The sequence below is a fragment of the Mesocricetus auratus genome, unplaced genomic scaffold (assembly GCF_017639785.1).
Source record: "Mesocricetus auratus isolate SY011 unplaced genomic scaffold, BCM_Maur_2.0 Super-Scaffold_100014, whole genome shotgun sequence".
Lineage (NCBI taxonomy): Eukaryota > Metazoa > Chordata > Mammalia > Rodentia > Cricetidae > Mesocricetus > Mesocricetus auratus.
The window spans coordinates 158916-179054 of NW_024429197.1; the positions used below are offsets into that span (position 1 = coordinate 158916).

General features: G+C 50.6%; 1 protein-coding gene and 1 long non-coding RNA gene across 2 annotated transcripts in view; one reads left to right on the plus strand and one right to left on the minus strand.

The window, feature by feature from the left end:
- Lrrc38 (leucine rich repeat containing 38) overlaps window positions 1–6911 on the minus strand; it is a 19361-nt gene extending 12450 nt beyond the window's left edge. Inside the window, exon 1 of the mRNA XM_040757467.1 lies at window positions 6106–6911. Within this exon, the coding sequence (XP_040613401.1) occupies window positions 6106–6748 (643 nt within the window). The 5' untranslated portion in view covers window positions 6749–6911. The remainder of the gene's footprint in view (window positions 1–6105) is intronic.
- LOC121144149 lies at window positions 6912–17812 on the plus strand. The gene is made up of 4 exons (XR_005881457.1): window positions 6912–7714; window positions 9230–9460; window positions 17204–17428; window positions 17678–17812. It is a non-coding gene; the product is annotated as an uncharacterized LOC121144149 (long non-coding RNA).
- The last annotated feature ends 2327 nt before the right edge of the window (window positions 17813–20139 follow it).

A 20139-nucleotide genomic window follows, 5' to 3' on the forward strand; every position in this document is an offset into this window, starting at 1 on the left:
CTCTCAGAAGGATGGGGCATGGGGTGGGACACCCCAGAGTTCTAGGTTGTCTCTCTCAGTCACTAACTCTTCATTCCTGTGCCAACCACTGCACCTACTACTGCTTTTGTTTTGTTTTTGGTTTTTTCGAGACAGGGTTTCTCTGTATTGTTTTGGAGGCTGTCCTGGAACTCGCTCTGGAGACCAGGCTGGCCTCGAACTCACAGAGATCTGCCTTACTCTGCCAGCCAAGTGCTGGGATTAAAGGCATGCATCACCAATGCCTGGCCTGCTTTTGTTTCATGATGGGAAAATTGTTGGGAAGGGTGTCCACCAGGCATAGATGTTACGTGAAAAAAAAAAGACTTAGAAATGACAAAGAGGTTTCTAACTGTTGGCAGCATGGAAGGGATGCCAGAGAGCTGGGCATGAAAATGAATGCTGGTGATCCTAGAACTTGGGGAGCTGAGGCAGGAGAATCTTGAGTTTCAGGCCAGCCTAGGATGCGCAGCAAGAACCCCATTGCAAAACCAACAAAACATGGTAGGTGGCAAGATGGCTCCATGGATAAAGGTGCATGCCACCATGCTTGGTGACCTGTAAGTTCTAACCCCGCGGCCCACATAGTGGAAGGCCAGAACGGACTCGGAGAAGCTAGCCATTGGCCACCACATTTACACTTTGATTCATGTATGCCACCATTCCCGACTAAATAAATCAGATGAAGTGAAAACACAAATACAGGTTGCCCAATTAGGCCTGGATTTCATATGAAAGACAAATAGCATTTCATATAAATACTAAATATGCCATGTTACATCAGCTAGGTATGGCATACTTGGTCTTCATATCTTTAAGAATAGCATACTTATGTTAAGAAGCAGTTTATCAATTATCTGAAGCTCAACAATAATTAGGCGCCCTAGAATTTCTGCTTGGCTTTCTGTCTGCTAGTTCATTTTACTTTCTGTTACCTGGCTCCTGGCAGTGCTGGTATCCCTTACCCTCCCCCTCCAGCAGGGCAGTTTCTTCTCTGACCTCGGGCCCAATGAAAAAGCCTGGCCTGTCCCTCTCTCCCCTCCCCCTCCTCTCCTGGGGACTTGCTTTGGGGCTCAATACTCCCCATCCCTGTGTGGCCATAGGGGAGGTTCACCTGGCAGACAACACATTTTTGCTACTGGCTGAGGCAGTCAAGGTCACAAGGAGAAATCTCTGCTCTGTCCTGACAGAGGAGGGTGCAGAGGAGCAGAGAGCAAGGTCAGAGGAAGGTGTCCTTTGCTCAGGCCTGGGGGTTCCCTCCCAGGGAAGAACCAGGGCTTGTTCTTAGAAAGCCTGGGGCTTGTACCTCAGTGCAGGCTGATTTTCGTTGGCAGAAAAATCAGTGGTCAGCTAGGTGGGAAGATAGGCGCCAGGAGGGAGCATCTTCCAGCCTTGCTTTGTGTGAGCTTGCCTTCTCTGCACACACGCCTTCACTGCAGTGGGGCAGTCTGCACAACAACACCTACAGTGTCACGCTGTCCCTATTGCTACTGTTCTAAGCCTCCCAGGAACCCCACCTAGCGGGTACTGTAGCATCATTTACAGTGAGGTAAGTGGGTTACAGAAAAGCCACGCAGAGCTGGGAATGTCATACAGTGTAGTAGAGCACTTGCCACTGCATACACACACACACACACACACACACACACACCACACACACCACATTTCAGTGCCCCAGCTGGGCCTAAGAGATTTGGTCTTAGCCTTCATGAGAGGAGACATAGACTGGGAAGGAGAGGAGGAGGGGGACAGAGAAGGGTCACATAGTGGATACCAAGGAGGAATAAGTTCTCCAGCACAGGCAGGTGGCTATTGTTTATGTAATTTGATTATTTATTATTTATTATGTGTGTGTGTATGTGGTGTATATGTATATCCAGGTACACCTCCACATGTGGAGTGCGCATATGGATGGAGGCCAGAGGTCATGTGTCTTCCTCAGCTTCTCTCTAACTTATTTTTAAATAACCTTTAAAAATGGTTTTCAGCTGGGCATTGGTGGCGCACGCCTTTAATCCCAGCACTCGGGAGGCAGAGGCAGGCGGATCTCTGTGAGTTCGAGGCCAACCTGGTCTGCAGAGCGAGTTCGAGGCCAGCCTCCAAAACAATAAAGAGAAACCCTGTCTCGAAAAAAAATGGTTTTCTTTGCTTAACATCCTTAATCATCAGGGAAATGCAAATCAAAACCACTCTGAGATTCCATCTTACACAGATCAGAATGGCTAAGATCAAAAACACCGATGACAGCTTATGCCGGAGAGGATGTGGAGGAAGGAGAACACTCCTCCATTGCTGGTGGGAGTGCAAACTTGTACAGCCACTGTGGAAAGCAATATGGCGATTTCTCAGGAAATTAGGGATCAACCTACCTCAAGACTCTGCAATACCACTGTTGGGCATAAACCCAAAGGAGGCACACTCACACCACAGGACACTTGCTCAGTTAGTTCATAGCAACATAATTCATAATAGTCAGGTCTTGGAAACAATCAAATGCCCCTCAACTGAAGAATGGATAAAAAAAAATATGGTACATTTACACAATGGAGTACTCAGCGATAAGAAATAATGGCATCCTAAAATTCACAGGCAAATGGACTAAACTAGAAAAAACTATCCTGAGTGAGGTAACCCAGACTCAGAAAGACAAATATAGTATGTACTCACTCATAAGTGGATACCAGACATAAAGCAAAAGATACCCAGCCTACAATCCACAACCCCAGAGAAGCTAGAACCCTCTTCCAGAAACAGATGGAAGCAGATGCAGAAATCCAGAACTAACCATTGGGTCAAGTTCCTGGAGTACAATCAAAATGAGGGAAGAGAGATACTATGAACAAAGGAGTCGAGACCGTGATGGGGAAACCCACAGAAACAACTGACCTGAGCTAGTGAGAGATCACTGACTCAGGTCTGACAAATGGGGAACCTGCATAAGATTCATCCATGCTCCCTTAATATAGGTGACAATGGTATGACTGGGACAATATATGAGGCCACTGGCAGTGGGTCCAAGATCTAACTCTAATGCACAAACTGACTTAGTGGAGCCCATTCTATATGGAGAGATACCTTGCTCAGTCTAGACACAGGGGTGTGGGGGGTGGAGAGGTGCTTTGGTCCTGCCTCAACGAGATGATGGGACAGACTTGGTAGACTTCCTAGGGGAGGCCTTACCCTCTCCAAGGAGCAGATGGGAGGGGGGGTGAGGGGACCAGGAGGAGAGGAGGGGGCGGCAACTGGGATTGGAATGTAAAAAATAAATAAAAAAATGTTTTAATTTTTTCTTTATTTTCAACTAAGTTTATGTGGGGTTGCTAGGTGCGTCATATGAGTTCAGTACCCAGAGATGCAAGAAGAGATCCTTGGATTCCCCTTGGAGGTGGAATTCCGTCCTGAGCTCTGATCCTCTGTAAGAGCAGTAAACTCTCTTAACATGGAGCCATCTTTTCAGACCCCCCTTTAAGCCCCCCTCCACTGAGCCATCTCTCTCATCCTTTCCACTGAGGTAGGTGTGTGTGTGTGTGTGTGTGTGTGTGTGTGTTTGAGATTGTCTCACACTGAGTCTGGAAGTCCCTGATACAGCTAGATTGGCTGACCAGTGAGCTCCTGGGAGCCATTTAGGTCTACCCATCCCACCCTAGCACTGAGGTTATAGATGCCCATCATCATGCCTGATGTTTACATGAGTGCCTGGGGGATTGGAGCTCAGGCCCTCATGCCTGGGTGGCAGCCCTTTATAAACTAAACCATCTCTAGTCCTCATGTCAACATACTTATGTTTTATTAAGACCAGGAGGAGCTTGCAAGAGGCCAGAGCAAAGAAATGATCAACGATTTAATGGAATAGAAATGGTAAATTCCTCTTATTTGATAGCTATACATCATATACATGTATTAAGTTATCACATTATGTGCCCCATTAGTATGCACAATTACCATGTGTCAGTTAAATTTTGAAGAATTGTCTAGTAGGATGCAGGAGCGAGTGGAAATTAACCCCTCTTGAGCATCCATGGCATACTGGGCATCATTGCGTCGTTCACCAAGCAGACTGCTTTAAACCCTCCCAGCAGGCGGGAGGACAATTTGTCAGTATTCTGAATTCAAAAGCAGGGAAACTGAGGCTTGAGGAGGTCAGGGGCTCATCCAAAAGCGTAAACCCGAGTGCATATCAGAACTTGTGTCTTGCGCTCAGTTCTCAACCTGAGCCCATTCCTTCGCCCTCCCTGCTTCTGGCTCACTTTGGGGACACTGTCCTGGCCATGCTCTGCAGGCAGCTTCAGTGAGACCTGGGCTGCCCTCGGCTCAGCTTGGTGCCCCAGGAGGTGTCTTTTAGCTGTCATCTCCCTCTCCTGGCTGGATGAGACTAGTCTTCCTCTCTGCCCTGAGCTATCCCTGGGACCCTTAGGCCATCATCTGCTCAGTGCCTGTCCATTCTGCCCCAGCCTCCTGTGTCCAAACACTATCCGTTTTTTCCCACAGATGATGGATACTGGAAGAGTAACAGCTCCCCTTGTTCTGGGGCTTACACTCTCATGATTGTGTTTTGATTTTGACAACACGTGAAGAAGGGAAACTTCAAATATCCTTAAGTGACCTACGTAGAGTCCCCAGGGCCTTACAGCAAAAGTCAAACCCACAACTTCAGACTCTGACCCAAGGCTCTGTGGAGGTCTCAGAGGTCAACCCAGGTAATCAAGGGACAAGGAAGCCAAGGCACAGAAACATGAAAGGCCACTCAAGGTCCCAGCTATCTAAGGCAACACTGAAAACAGAGCCCAAGGTCCTGCCAGCAACTGGAAGACCATGGGAGCACCATAGTAGACACATAGTCGGGTAATTGAGAAGCAATCCACCAAGACAGGATCAACCAGAGCCAAGGTGACCCTCTCTCCATTGGGAGCTTTGACAGGACATTCCTGTCATTCAGAATATCCTGGCAGATCTAGGGATCCAGGCAGGAGAAGGGCATAGTTCAAACCTGGGGGACTCGGCAGCTTGAAGGCCAGATCTTTTCGGAACTGTTCCTGTGGTAGAGCTATTAGGGAGAGAAAGTGTCCCCTTGTCACAGGAGTGACAGCAGGGCTCAGGGTGCGTGCCTATGACCCTCAGTGATTCCACACACCAAGAAACCGTGTTCCCAAGTTCTCAATGGGGAGAATAAAGGTAAGTTCACAGCTATGACACCTTTTATAACGTATGCTGTGCAGGATTGGGGCCAATTTCACCAAAACTTTGGGGGCTCTCCGGAAGTGGGCTCTGGTCTGAGAGGTCAATTCCGGTCAATGCTCACAGGCTCATCAGTAGAAGGATGGGCTCCACCCAAGGTAAAGATACCACCTGCCTTCAGTCCTGGCATGCACCCCCAATGAATGCTGGGGTCCCTGTCTTCTCAGCCCTGCCTTTACTTCCTTCGTGGTATGTTCCCAGTGCCCGTGTTCTCATCAGCCGTCTGGGTGTGTGGGGGCCATCAGGAGGGGCAGCGGGAAAGCAGGGGAGGTGCCCAAGATATCCGTCCCACATTTGTACCCTCATCTAGGCTGCCTTTGTCCTCACTGGGAATTTTCTTCACCAGGGGTGGCCTGAAGGGTCCAGGGGAGCTGGGAATAGAGGGACCAGTTTAGGGTCTGTGGCAGCTAGACCACGTTCAGGACCTGCCAGCCCCTCTCCATCTCTGAGTTCTGGGAATGGTATGGTGTCCCACACAGCACGGACTAGGAGGGACCAGTATATTGCTCACACCCACCCGTCCTAGGACCCAAAAACTCCCGAAGAGGATGTGGACCACAGTGAGGGAGAAAAGGCAAGTCCTAAGTCTGGGTAGGAGGTGAAGAAGAAAGGGAGAGACTCGGGAGAGTTCCGAATGTGTTCTTGGACATTTTCTTTGCCAACATATCGGGGAGACGTTCAAGCAGCTGATCCTGTGGAGTTAACACCCACAGCGACTCTCTCTCATTCAGGGAACTTGGACTTGCTACTGAGTCCCCAAGGCGAGGCTCCAAACATCCAGAACCGTGCTGGACTCTCCCAGCTCCTTCCCTTCCCCATCCAGCCCTGGCTTCCAGCCACCCTCTGGCTCACCTTTGGGCAGTTTGGATGCGTTCTCCTGAATCCATGAGAAGAGGTGGGCGAAGTCACAGTCGCATAGCCAGGGGTTCCCGTCCAGGCGCACAGTGCGCAGCGCGGGCAGTGCATCCAAAGCCGCCACGTTGAGGCTGCGCAGGTTGTTATCATTGAGTTCCAGCACCTGCAGCGACTCCAGGCTTTCGAAGGCGGCCTCGTGCACACCGGCCAGGTGGTTGTTGGCCAGGCTCAGCTTGACCAGCCTCCCCGCCGAGCGGAAGGCGCCGGCGCCCAGCTGGGTGAGGTTGTTGTAGCTGAGGTCCAGGAAGGCCAGCTTGGCGGAGCCGCTGAACGTGCCCTCCTCCAGCGAGCGCAGCGAGTTGTTCCTGAAATCCAGATAGACTAGATCTCCGTGGAAGATGAAGAAGTCCTCGGGGATCTGCTGGATTCGGTTGCCGGCCACTAGCAGCTTGCGCACGTCCAGCGGGAAGGGATCGGGCACGCTGGGCAGCCCGCGATCACGGCAGTCCACGGTGTGGGGGTCGGTGCAGGCACAGCCCGCGGGGCACGCGCGTCCCGGCCCGAGCAGCATCAAGAGGCTACCGAGCCCCAGCGCCGCAGCGGCGCCGGTGGAGCGGCGGGGGACAGCGCAGAGACTCATGGCCCGGGGGACTCCAGTGGACACGACTCTTGGGGCGAAGCAGGCGCAGCGGGGCCCTGGCTGCCGGGATCCGGGAGCCCTAGGGCAGCGGCGCGGGGCGGGGAGGCTGCTCCCGGACGCGCGGGGGCGATGAGAGTGTGGCGGGGACAGAGCGACCTGGGGTGTCCGGGAAGCAGGGAGGGAGGAGGCAGAGGAAGGGCGCTGGGCGCCGAATTCACCAGCACAGGAAAATGACCCTCTAGAACATTCCAAGGCATAGGCAGGGATCGCGGAGCGAGCCCAGCCCGATCCCACTCAGGCGGGTAAGTGGGACCTGTCGCACGGACCTGGCCAGCGGTGCTCAAGACTAAGTTCGGTGACCGATCCCTGGAGCGATTTTCATAGGGCGTGTCTGGGGCATGCGCCCGCAGCGCCACCCTCGTATCTGCCAAAGGGGCCCGGGTCACTTTGGCTCTAACTCCTGGAGTGCCCCAGGCTGCCAAGTCCCCATCTGGGGCTGAGAAGCTGAGTGTGGGCTAGGCTCCAGGATGACTGGGTTTCCCTCAGACACCCTCTTTCCTCCCACCTGCTTTTGGCCCACCTCCTCCTGGAGGAGGGTGTGAGCCTGGCGGGTGGCTGCCAGAGTCCTGCTGTGACTGGAAAGATGGCCCAAGCCAGTCAGCGTTTTCCATGCTGGTCCTGAGCTGATTGTCAACCCAGCTTGGATCTACTGTGACTCAAGGCCCAAGCAAGGGGCACTGGAGAGTTTGGGAGGGAGTTGGGTGACCTGGACCCAGAGCCTCCTAGGCCCCTGGACTCCTGTGGAACTGTCTGTGAGATGGGGAAGGTAACCGGTATCTTATCACTCACTGTGAGGACTGAGGAAGACCAGAGCTGTGTTCCGGAGTTACCAACACTTTCGGCTCCCCATCAGCCCCAGGAAAGTGATCTGGTCAGAGAGATGTCAAAGCTTAGAGCTCCACAAAGGTGAGGTTGGTCTTCGAAGTGGTAGAATTCCTTCCTTGTCATTCCTCGAGTCGGTCTTTTTTCTCCTCCCCACCCTGGCTCTTTTCCTTGGGAAAGCCCCCACACAGCTACAGGGATATTGCCCTACACGTGGCTATTTTAATCCCAGTACCCTGGAACTGAAAAGCTCATCCCCTGGCCCAAAATAACTCAGGGAACAGCTGTCAACTACAGCCCCCCCATGGCCCCTGCCCCAGCCCCTGACTCTGCTGGGGATTGGTGGAGCCAGCTATTCTGAAGCCCCAGAGCTAAGTCTGGATATTTCCCCCAGTTTGGAAGGCAGTTGGATGACCTCTTTTTCCAGTTTGGAAGGCAGTTGGTACCTCTTTTTCCAGTTTGGAAGGCAGTTGGTACCTCTGAGCCAGGGGTCAGGCAATCAAGTCTTTGGGATGGAGCCAAGGGCCCAAGAGGATAGGGCTTGCATGAGTTCCAGGAGGGGCTGGGTGTCAGATCCCCTCAGTGCCTCCTCCCCTGCAGACGCCCATGCTACCAAGCCAGACCTGCACTCCCCTGTCTTGTACCCCCCACTCTTTCTGGAGGCCCCAGAATCCCCTTGCAAGCCCCAGTTTCAGAGGCAGTATGGTGTGGAAAAGATCTGGATAGATGAAGGTGCCTTAGCCACGCTGGTAATGTGCTGTTAAAGATGCAAGCAGGTGCCAGAGTAAGCTCGTGCCACTACCACATAGTCTGCAAAAGCACTCTGAAAAGAGAGATCTTTTCCCTTTCAGCCTCAGGTTCTGTCTGTTCACACCAGGGCTGAGCAATACCACGGTTGGAGCTCTGAGCATTTTTGTCTCAGGACACCTGGTTGATTGGACTGCCGTTTTGTCCAAGTGTAGGTCTAAGTATGCACAGGCGTCGTCCTGCCAAGGGATCTGGCTGGCTGCAGCTCTTCACTGAGTCAGATCCGCACCCCTTCCCCTGGTGTCTGATCCTGGACCTACCACTGACCACAGGGCACGCCCCTTTGTCTTTCTGAGGACATCCCAGACCTTGTCTGTTAAAATTTAGCCTGGTGAGAGGTGGGCTCTTATCTAGAAGAAGAACCCCAAGAGTAAGCATGGCACTCACCCATGGGTGACTTTGGTCAACAAAAACCGTCACTTTCTAGCTAATACATGCACAGTGTTCAGCCAATAAAATGCTCACAAAACAGGGCCAGGCTTGATAGCAGAATAATGCAAGGGGTTCCCAGAAACAAAACAGCTGAGAAATGTCTCTCCATAGCTGTGACTCCCTTGTCCTGAAGTGAAGAGGAGACACTTCCTCTACCCTTGCACAGACAGCATGAGAGCGTGAGAGGAATTATTTGTGTGGAAACATGACATGGAAAATGCTGTAGAAGCCATGCATGGAAAGGTGGCGACAAATCTCCCTGTCGGGAACTCCTTGCTGTTTGCTTTCACTGTCTCTCAAAGTCCCTTGGATCCAAATCTAACTGTGGTTTTGTTTTGTTTTTAAAATTCATGTCAACAGGCCGTGGCTGAGGCTCATGGGAATCTGGAGGCCCCCCGTACTGTAGGACTCTCGTTCCTGGGGAAAACGAAAGCTCTGCCACCTCTGATACTTCTTCTCCTTGCAAGAAACACAAAGCCATGACCTCAGCAAGGTCTTTCTGTGAGTCAGGGATAGGAGCTGAAATTAGGACACAGGCATTGCGGGTCCACAGCTATTCCGTTCACCCACCCTGGCTGGGACAAAGTGCAGGTAAGGAGGCCTGGAGCAGCTTCCAGAGCGTCTGCGTGTCAGAAGCACTAATGAGTTTATCCCCAAAGGCAACATATCACAACTCCTATTCAAGAGATGGGGTATAAAATAGCCAACGTATCCTGATGGGTGTTTTTACAAAAAAAAAAAAGGGGGGTTCAGGTCGTTGAGATGACTCAGTGGGCAAAAGTGCTTGCCACCAAGTCGGATGAACTGAGTGCAGTCCTTGGGACCTACACAGCTGAAGGCGAGAGGCGACTCTTGCAGGCTGTCCTCTGACCTGCACAGGCTCCACGTGGCCCACGTGTGCACACACACATACCCACACTCATACACATTGGTACAGGAGAAGTTGGATCCAGGGTTAGATCCCCTGGAACTAGAGTTACAGATGGTTGGGAGCCATCATGTGGATGGGTGCTGGGAATCGAACCAAGCTCCTCCGCAAGAGCAGTCAGTGTTCTTAACTCCTGAGCCCCCCCCCTCCAGCTCCAAATAAATATGATTTAAAAAAAAATAACGTAAGGTCCTACTCTGCCCTCCCCATCCTCTCTTTCACCATTTCAAAAATCCCGAGAACTCCCTGGGCGTTCCCATCCTCGAGCAGAGGTCTTCCTGTCTGGTCCTTTCCCCATCCTTGTCAGTTACCCAGGAGGTGAGGCCTTGGTGAGCTGTGCTCGTGGAAGTCCCCTGGAAATCCCCCATGTAGGGAGGGCCAAGGTCCTGAGAGCAAAACCAGCCCAACAGATGGGCTTTCCCCTTTGGTGGCCACATTGGCGTCTAAGTTAGCCAAAGTCACGGGCCCTGACTCCTAAGCAAGATGATGCCAATACGTCAAAGGCTATGTTGGAATCATAAAAAATGTGGCTGGTGTTTGGTGATGTCATTTGGATTACTGGTGTGAATCACTTTTTGATCAGTTCTTGGCTGCCAGGGCAGGAGGCTTGAGGACATCCCCTTGTCCCCCAGGGATGAGAACATACTCCAACCCTTTCCCTGAGGCAGTCTGATGCAGAGCATACTGTGTACTCTGTGTCCCTACTAAAGGGCTAATCTCAATTTCCCCCATCCTTCTGCACCACCACGACCACCAGGGGGTGCTATGTGCTGCTCTCACAGGCCTCTCTCTCCCTCTCTCTCTCCCTTTCTCCCTCTCCCTCCCTCCCTCCCTCTCTCTCTCTCTCCCCCTCCCTCCCTCCCTCCCTCCCTCCCTCCCTCCCTCCCTCCCTCCCTCCCTCCCTCCCTCCCTCCCTCCCTCTCTCTCTCTCTCTCTCTCTCTCTCTCTCTCTCTCTCTCTCCCTCTCTCTCTCCCTCACACACACACACATACACACACACCTTTTCCAGCTCTGGCTGGCTTGTGTAGTAGGTGGCCTGTATTCCTCCACTCTACTCATTAGCTTGGTTAGTCTGAATATGAGCAAGTTCATGGGACTCGGGACGTGGGGTTAGTCCATTGGCCTGGCTCAAAGTGATGTGTGTCCTTTGCCTGTTGCCAGTGCCCCTAATGCCAGCCGACCATCCATGAAATGTGTGGCCTTAGGTGGGGTTGGAGAATGATGGGGCTAATGGCATCCTGTCTGTCCCAGGGAAAAACAAGAGTCCCAGGCTTCATCATCCCACAGGCAAGATACATTCCAGCAAGCCCAGGTGCCACCCATCCCCACTTCCTCTTACTTATTCTCACCTCCTGTCCACTGGCAAGACCCCCTTTTCTCCTTACCCAAGTCATGCACAGCACTCTAACTGTCCTGTCTACTCCTGCCAAACTCCAAACTCATGCTTCCAATCTTCAAGGAAGCCAAAGTGACCATTGAAAATACATATCGGAGTATGTCATGCCCCGCTCAGATGCCATGGATGAGTTCCTGGGTGTGACTGAAAGATTTCTTAGATCTCGGGATCCTACCTCCAGGTGTCCCCTTGAGTGAGGGTGGAGTCTGTGGCTTGTTTCTGCAAAGACCAATTAAGGCAGTGATGAAAGATGCCACATCTGAGACTGGGTGACAAAGGAGAGCTGCTTCCTTCCACGTTGCCAGCAGACTGTCACCTCCTTGGCTTGCACAGTTTGATGGAGCAAGCTGCCAGCTTAGAGTGGCCCACATGGCGAGGATTGGAGGGTGACCTCAGAACACCAGCCCATGAGGAACTGAGCCTGGCCAACGTCCACAGGACCTTAAAGTGGAATTGAACTTGAAGCTGTCTGCAGGCCAACCCAAAGTAGTTTCTCACCCAGAGAAACTGATACAAAACCATGGTTTTGGTTTTTTTGTTTTGTTTTGTTTTGGTTTTTCAAGACAGGGTTTCTCTGTGGCTTTGGAGGCTGTCCTGGAACTAGCTCTTGTAGATCAGGCTGGTCTCGAACTCACAGAGATTCCCTGCCTTTACCTCCTGAGTGCTGGAATTAAAGGTGTGCGCCACCAACACCCACCAAAACCATGTTATTTTTAAAACGGGGATGCAACTTGTCAGACAGCAGAAGCTAACTAATGCAATCACTTGGAATAGAATTCCACCATGTCTAGCTCTAGGAATCTTTTCTACCAGACTTGTAACCCTTTCTTTTCCTATAGTTCACCAACATCTAGATGGCCTGGCCTTCTTTTTTCTTTGTATTGATTTCTACTGTGAAGTCATTGCCCTAGTTGTATCTTCTGTATAGACACACCCACCCAACCCCCAGACCCTGGCTTGATTGGTACCATTCTGTCCTTTGGGTTTTTTCAGTCCAAATATCATCATCTCCTCTGCCTGACTCCCAGCTTCTCCATCACCCTAAACTGCCTTGTCTTCCTGTCAAAATGCTCATCAGCACCAGACGAGGCCTCGCTTGCCTGTTTCTTTACTCGTTCACTCTATTGTCCCTCATTAAAATGGAAATGGGACACTGTATTAGTCAGGCTTCTCCAGAGGAACAGAACCAATGAAACGTATACGTGTTACAAAGGGGATTCATCAGGTTGCCTTACATAATGCAGTCTGGATAGTCCAACAGTGGCTGTCTGCACACTGGCAACGCTGAGAACTTGGTAGCTGATTGCTAACTTTGGTGGCTGGATGCCTTAGCAGGCCCCATCTGGTGCTGAAGGTCTGGAGGGTTCCTGGAGAGCCACTGGCATCAGTCCAGGTTAGAAAGCCAAAAAAGCTAGATTCTGAAGGCCACGGAGGGTGGCAGTGGCAGCCGCAATGGTACAGACTCACCAGCAAGAAGTGATATCGGGTGTCAAGCATTGCTTTCTCCTGGGACATTTTTATATCTGGACTACTAGAAAGTGCTGCCCACTCTTGAGGAGGGGCTCCTCCTTTCAGTTAACCCTTCTGGAAACACTTCAAGAACCCACCCAGAAGGGTGCCTCTACGTTGACTGCAAATTCCATCAAGTTGACAGTCTTATTGTCCATCATGGATGCTTTGCTCCAGTTCCCACAATCCACCGCAGCATACAGTAGGCACTCAAGGAATGTTTAAATAATTAACTAATTGTCACCTGCAAATGATGCTCCTCAACCAGGCTTCACCGTTATTTCCATGGTGCCCCACCTGGAGATAAATGCTCATTTGGTCTTCCCTAGGAGAACAAGTGTCTTGTCCCTCCAAAGACAGCCTCAGCTCTGGTCCTGTGAGACTTCAGGGTGTGTGGGGGATCACAGAACACCCCATCTGTACCCTTGCAGTACCCTGGGAACTTAGGGTCCCCCAAACGTATTTACAACCCTTCTTTAGCCCATCACAAGCAAGCCCCACCCCATGGGCTTATCCCACCCTCTACAAGCCTTCACCAGACCCTCCTCCCAGCTTGTCTCTCATGAAATCTACACTTGCTTAAGGGAACTTGACTTTCCAGAATTTTCCAGACCCCTTTGGCTCTCCTTGGGAGAAGAAGTGTTGTGTTAGACGTGGGATGCAAAGATGGAGTTAGCACACCCCACCCTAAAGGGGTCCCAGGCTTCAGAAGGAGCCACGATAACTAACTAACTGAAATTTTGCTGGAGCTCAGGACTGTCACATTCATCCACAAAACTCAAGTCCAGAGACTGGAGAGATGGCTCAGCAGTTAAGAGCACCGACTGCTCTGGCAGAGGACTCGGGTTCCATTCCCAGAGGTGGCTCACTATCACCTCTAACTCCAGCTCCGAAGAATCTGATGCCCACTTCTGGCTTCCACAGACACTGGACACACAAGGCACACGGACACAGAAGCAGGCGAAACGCCCCACACAGACAATAAAATAAATCGAGTCCACACCGTGGTTTTACCAAGTGTACTGAAATGGGAGTGGTAAGCTGGGGTAAAGCCAGAGCTCAGAGCCTTGGCCCTTGTACCGGTTGGTCTGCGTTCAAGAGCAGTGTTTCTCTGTGTGTGTGCTCCCTGTGCACAAATGGGCTTTCACCCACGCACGCCTGTGTCGGGGCTGGAGGCTGACTGCAGGTACTTCCTTATCACTTGAGACACGGTCGCTTACTGAAGCTGGAGCTCATCATTTGGCTAGACTGGTTGGCCACCAAGACCCTGGGATCCTCCTCCCTGCATGTTACCCCTTGTCCCCTTGTGCTGGGGTTTCAGGCATGCACTGCCATGTCTGGTTTTCATGTGGGTGCTGTGAATACAAGCTTGGGGACGCGTGTTTGCAGAGCTAGCACTTTCCCCACTGAGACACCTTCTCGGTCCCAACCAAAGTCAGCGTTCCTAGGCTGTTTCCCTCCTACAAAAGGGCTGTGCCTCCAGATCTTCATGGGCTCATCTGTAAAGCGGGGGCTCACACTGGTCACCGGAGGGGAGGGCTCAGGGAGGAGGGGCATCACGAAGGTGGGAACCTTTCCATCCGTTCCCACATTTTCAGCAAACTCAATCCCTTGCCTGCCTGAGAGTCCAGAGAAAGGCACGAGAGCTTGATCTCTAGGGGAAACAAAAGTGTAGAGATAGCCCCAGTACTCTGTGACTCAGTCTCCTTGAAGTGACAAAGCAAGGGCCACAGCAGAGGACAAATGACGTCGCGGACTCACTGTTTACCATAATTGAGGAGCAAGTACCTGAGGTCCATGAATGTCACCAGCACTTTTAGGAGCCAGGGGTGCAAGGGAAGGTACATCTTGACGCCATTGACTGTATTTCCCAGTCGGAACACACAGGCGTGTGGCTTCACGCTTCTGTGCCCTGGCCCACAGCATCCCTTCTGCCAGTCCACCTGGAAGGCTCCTGCACATCCTTGAGACACGGCGCACTTCGGCGTGACTTTGACCTTGTGCAGCCAGCCCTTTCCTCCTCGGTATCTCTTGCAGTCTAGGCTGCCAGGCCTGCCCCCGTGCGGGGGTGTTTCTGGGTGATACGTTTGTCTGCCGTTCTGAGTGGTTACAGAGCTCTGAGATGAAAAGAGGTCCCTGTGAGCCAGGACAGCAAGAAAAGATTTCTTTTTTGTGTGAACAAAAGCGACAGTGTCCTCTCTGTCCTTATGTCCTGGAACCCTGCAGAGAGCTGATTCCCAGAGCCCATGGTCTCTGCATTTTTGTCAAATGAATGCACGGGTGCATGCTTGTAGGGACAAATGAGCCCGCTGTCCAGAATGATAATTGGACAGAGTACTTGGAGACTGAATTACTGTGGAAAGCTCAGGCTGCCCAGACTGCTGCATGGCTTTGTACTAACCCTCCTTTCTCACGGTCTCCCTTCACCTTCACCTTGTGTAATACTGACCAGCTGGGGCTGAGGAAATGTCTCACTAGGTAAAGTGCCTGGCCACGCAAGCAGGAAGACCTGAGTTCAAATCCCCAGCACCCACTTCAAAGCTAGGCATGGCATTGTAGTTCTGGAGGTGAAGAAACAGACAGGTGCCTGGAGTTCACCAGCGAGCCAGCCTAGCCAATTGGTTAGCTTCGGGTTCAGTGAGAGACCCTGCCTCAAAAAATAAGGTGGTAAGCCATGTGGTGGTGGTGCAGGCCTTTAGACCCAGCACTCGGGAGGTAGAGGCAGAGGCAGGCGGATCTCTGTGAGTTCGAGGCCAGCCTGGTCTACAAAGTGAGTTCTAGGACAGGCAGGGCTGTTGCACAGAGAAACTCTGTCTCAGAAAAAAAAAATGTTTAAATTAGGTGATGAAAAAACAGAGGAAGACACTTTATGCCGCTGACCTCTGGCTTCCATGCATGCATGCATACATACAAACGCACATATATGAAGGTATGTACAGACACATACCTGAGATGCACATTTACATACAGTAACTAGTAATAATTTTTCCTTTTCTTTCTTTTTGTCTTGTTTTTGTTTTCCGAGACAGGGTTTCTCTCTGTAGACCAAGCTGTCCTCGAATTCTCAGAGATCCACCTGACTCTGCCTCCTGAGTCCTAGGATTAAAAGGCTGTACCATCATGTCTGACTGAAAGTTTCAAATATTGAACCTTGAGAGCTTGTTTGTAGGCTGCAACTGGGGAGCATGGCTACCTGTATACCAACAAGCCACCTGCCTTTATTGAGGTGGGCTGTTCTCTTCCCTGGAGCACTCAGCTTTGGGAGGGATGTGCGTGGAGCACTGAAGCTGACCTAGCCAACCAGATTGGCCAAGTCAACCTTGGTGATAGAGTGTCAAATGTCAATACCAGATTAGTCTCACATCCCAAGGGATTTTTAAAAATTTCGCTTTGTGCCAAGAGTTGGTGGTGACACACACCCTTAATCCCAGCACTCAAGAGGCAGAGGCAGGTGGACCTCTATGAGTTCGAGGCCAGTCTGGTCTACAGAGTGAGTTCCAGGACAGCCAGGGCTGTTACACAGAGAAACCCTGTCTCGGAAAAACAAACAAACAAAAAATGTGTCTCACATATTTCTTTGGCATGAACATGTGTACATGTCAGGGTGTGGACACACTGGCGTCATAGTGGGAATGTAGAGGTCAGAAGGAAGTCTGTGGCCGTCAATCTTCTCCTCCCACCATGTGGGTCCCAAAGATCGGAACTCAGGTCACCGGTCACCTTAACCCACTGAGCCCTCTCGCTGGCACACATACTAAAGTTTGCAGTCATGGACCTGCCACACATATCAACCCTTCTTCCTCGGAGACCCACACTCACACACACTCACACCCACGTGCATGCCTCTTCCCACCAGGTGTGTCTTTCAGACAGGACAGATTAGAAACCCAACAGGACTGAGAGTGGCATGCAACAAAGCCACCAGATTTCTTTCTAGTAAATGCGGAGGTGGTACTCACAGACTATTTTATGCGAGTCTGTGTGTGATTTGCATACATTTGCATGCTTTCCCCAAAGACGGCACACTGAGTTCACAGAACAGAAAATTACCCAGGAAAGGACACCTTAACCGAAGCTTTGATTCCATACGACACCCTTTCTGTACCAGTGAAGATCCCAGGGGCTGCAAAAAACAATGCTTCCTTGATAAAAAAGAGTCATTGTGCAACCGGAGATACAGTTCAGCAGTTAAGATCATTAGTTGCTCTCTCCCACACCCACAAGGTGCTCACAACTGTCTGTAACTTCAGTTCCAGGGGCTCTGGCGTCCTCTTCTGGCTTCTGTAGGCACTGCACACACATGGTAAACATACAGATGGGCAAAACACCCATACACATAAATTAAAGATGAAGGTTGAAAGAAAAGTTACCATGATCAGGAAAATCCATCACTTAACTGAGCACCTTTTTAAGTGTCGGGTGTGGCTCTCTGAGTTTTAAGTACATAATTCTTCAGGTGCAGCCATCTCAACGCAGCTCAGGTGTTCTCCCATTGTACAGGTGAAGAAACTGGGGCCCATGAGGCCAAGGCTGCCCAGCTTGTCATGCTCTTCTAATAAAGGCATCCAGATCCCATTCATTGGCGTTGTTTGAGCACCTGCCAGGATGCAGCCACTCCCTCAGGCACTGGGTACACTGCCGTGGACAGATGAAGAAGACAAAGCCGTGGACAGATAAAGAAGACAAAGCCAGCAATGTCACTGAGCACTTGTGACATTATTAAGGGTAAGGATGGACTGCTGTAACAAAGAGAGCCCAGGTTGATTAGAGAAGTCAGAAACGGGCTGAGGAGATGTCTTACTCATTGATGATAAAGTCTGATTGCCAAACACATTTTTTTTGTTTTTTGTTTTTGTAGTTTTTTGTTTACATTATGAAACTGTTAGACGTTTGCTTTGATTTCTTATCTGCTAGCTCTGACTTAATTATTAACCCATAACTGCTAAAGTATTTCCATGTGATCTTCTCTTACAGAAGAAAGGGTTCGGACCTCTTACTTCTCTGGCGTCCTACATCTTGGCTGACTGTGCCTCTCCTTCCCAGACTCCTCCTTGACTCCTAGTCTCACCCATCTTGCTTCCCTATTGGCCAACAGTGCTTTATTTAATCAACCAATATGACAATATATACACAGAAAGACTTCTCCCATCATATCCTCTTTTCTGTCTAAATAAAAAGAAAGGTTTTAACTTTAAAATAGTCAAGTTATATATAACAGAAAAATTATCAAGTAAGAACTATAGTTACAATATTTAGACCATTAGCAGTAAGACTTAAAGAAAGTATTTTATCATTATTCTATCTTTGTGAGTTTAAGGTCTTATATAACTTATCTTTTGTTATAACTAAGGAAAACTATAACTATCTGTCTTCAACTCCATCAAAGACCACAGAAAAATAATATATAACTAGAATTGACAGAGCCACAGACACATGTTTTTAAAAAGAATTAAGTCTCTTCTGGGCATGGGGTGTGTGACTTAAATCCCAGCACCAGAAGCAAAGGCAAGTGGACTCCAGTCAGTCAGAGCTACACAGTGAGACGCTGGCTCCTGTGAGGGAGGGGAAGCCAAACACAGTGTCGTACACTTTTAGTCTCAGTAACGGGGAGGTAGAGACGGGGATGGGGTAGGGGGGTATATCTGGAGCTTCCTGGCCAGTGGGAAGGTCTCCTGAAGAAAGACAACTCTGTGTGTGTGTGTGTCTGTCTGTCTGTCTGTCTGTCTGTCTGTCTCTCTTGCACACACACACACACACACACACACACACTGAACTCAGAAATGGGTGGTTCTTGAGAGGTTCTTGGATGTGAGTTCCAGCCTTGGGCAGCCTTGCTTCTCCACGCAGGCACACAGAACGCCCAAGAGCCTCCCACCTCTTCTCTGCAAAGCCCACACGTGTTGTATGCAGCTGCTGGAGAAGGCTGGGCTGCACCTCCTGATTCAGCAGGAAGGAGGAATGAGCACTGAAGAGGCCACACCCAGGGCACCAGAGCCCAGCCTGCCATCTGTACCCTTTCTGAAAGTGGCCCCGGGGCCATATCTGATATTGAGAGAAACTAGGGAAAGGGCCATGCTGGAGGGCCTGAGAAGGGAGGATGGTGGGTTTGGGTGGGCAGCCAGTAGGCTTTGCCGGAGATGACAGGTTCTAGGTGAGTGGGTAATATTCAAGGGATGGTGTCCTAAGTGAACCACGCAATGGGGAAAAGGAACAGGGCAGGACTGCAGATGACATGGGGTCAAATTTGCGAACAAAGTCAGCTCCTGTCCTTACCTGACCCAGTCACATTCATGTACACTGCAAAGACGCCCGAGGCTTAGGAGAGCTTGCTCACTTCCTGAACTCGGCAGATCAGCTTACACCCAGCCGAGCGGCCAGGTGCTCCGTCCCTCCAAGCAAGGCCTTCCTGCCCCTGACTGAGTCTCAACAGCCTTTCAGTGATAGACTGTGGGCCCATCCTTTTGTTCTTTCTCTCTTTTGTTTTTGTTATTTTATTTTTGATCCAGGGTCTCGCTATGTAGTTCTGGCTGGCCTGGAACTCATCGTGTAGCCAGGCTGGCCTCCAACTAACTCAAAGAGATCCACCTGCCTCTGCCTGTAAGCGCTGGGACTAAAGACATGTGCTACCAGGCCCAGTCTTGTTTTTATTTTTAAAACCCTTCGCCGGGCGTTGGTGGTGCACACCTTTAATCCCAGCACTCGGGAGGCAGAGGCAGGCGGATCTTTGTGAGTTCGAGGCCAGCCTGGTCTACAAAGTGAGTTCCAGGACAGCCTCCAAAGCCACAGAGAAACCCTGTATCGAAAAACCAAAAAAAAAAAAAAAAAACCCTTCAAGGTACCTTGTGAAATCATCATGTTATTTTTAACTTTTTTTGAGATTTATTCATTTTTATTTTACACGTATTTGCATTTTGCCTGCAGGTATGTCTGTGGACTACATTCATGCAATGCCCTCAGAGACCAGAAGAGGGCAGTAGGTACCCTGGAACTGGCGTTGTAGACAGTTCTAAGCTGTCATGTGGGTGCTGGGAATCCCTGTCATTTCCTTTCGATGAGAAGAGAAATCAAGAGTTGGAAATACTTAATCTAATGAAAAGACACAATTTAGCCAGGCAGGGGTGGCATTCATTTAATCCCACCACAGGCAGAGGCAGACGGACCATCCAGTTCAAGGCCTGCTTGGTCTACCCAGGAAAAAAAAGATACAGTTTACTCAGCTTCTGCATGGCAGGAACTATGGGGAAGCAGCTTAGGGCTCAGTGGGTAAGAAGAGTTGGGAGAAATCGAAGGGGCTGCACCAGGGTATCCAAGCCCAACCTGCCCTCTCTACCCTTTCTGTAAGTGCTCTGTGGCCATATCTCCTTCCCAGAGGATCTGGGCAGCCCCATTGGTTCAGCCTCTAGTGACAGTGGGGTCCCCTTGGCTGTGACACCGAA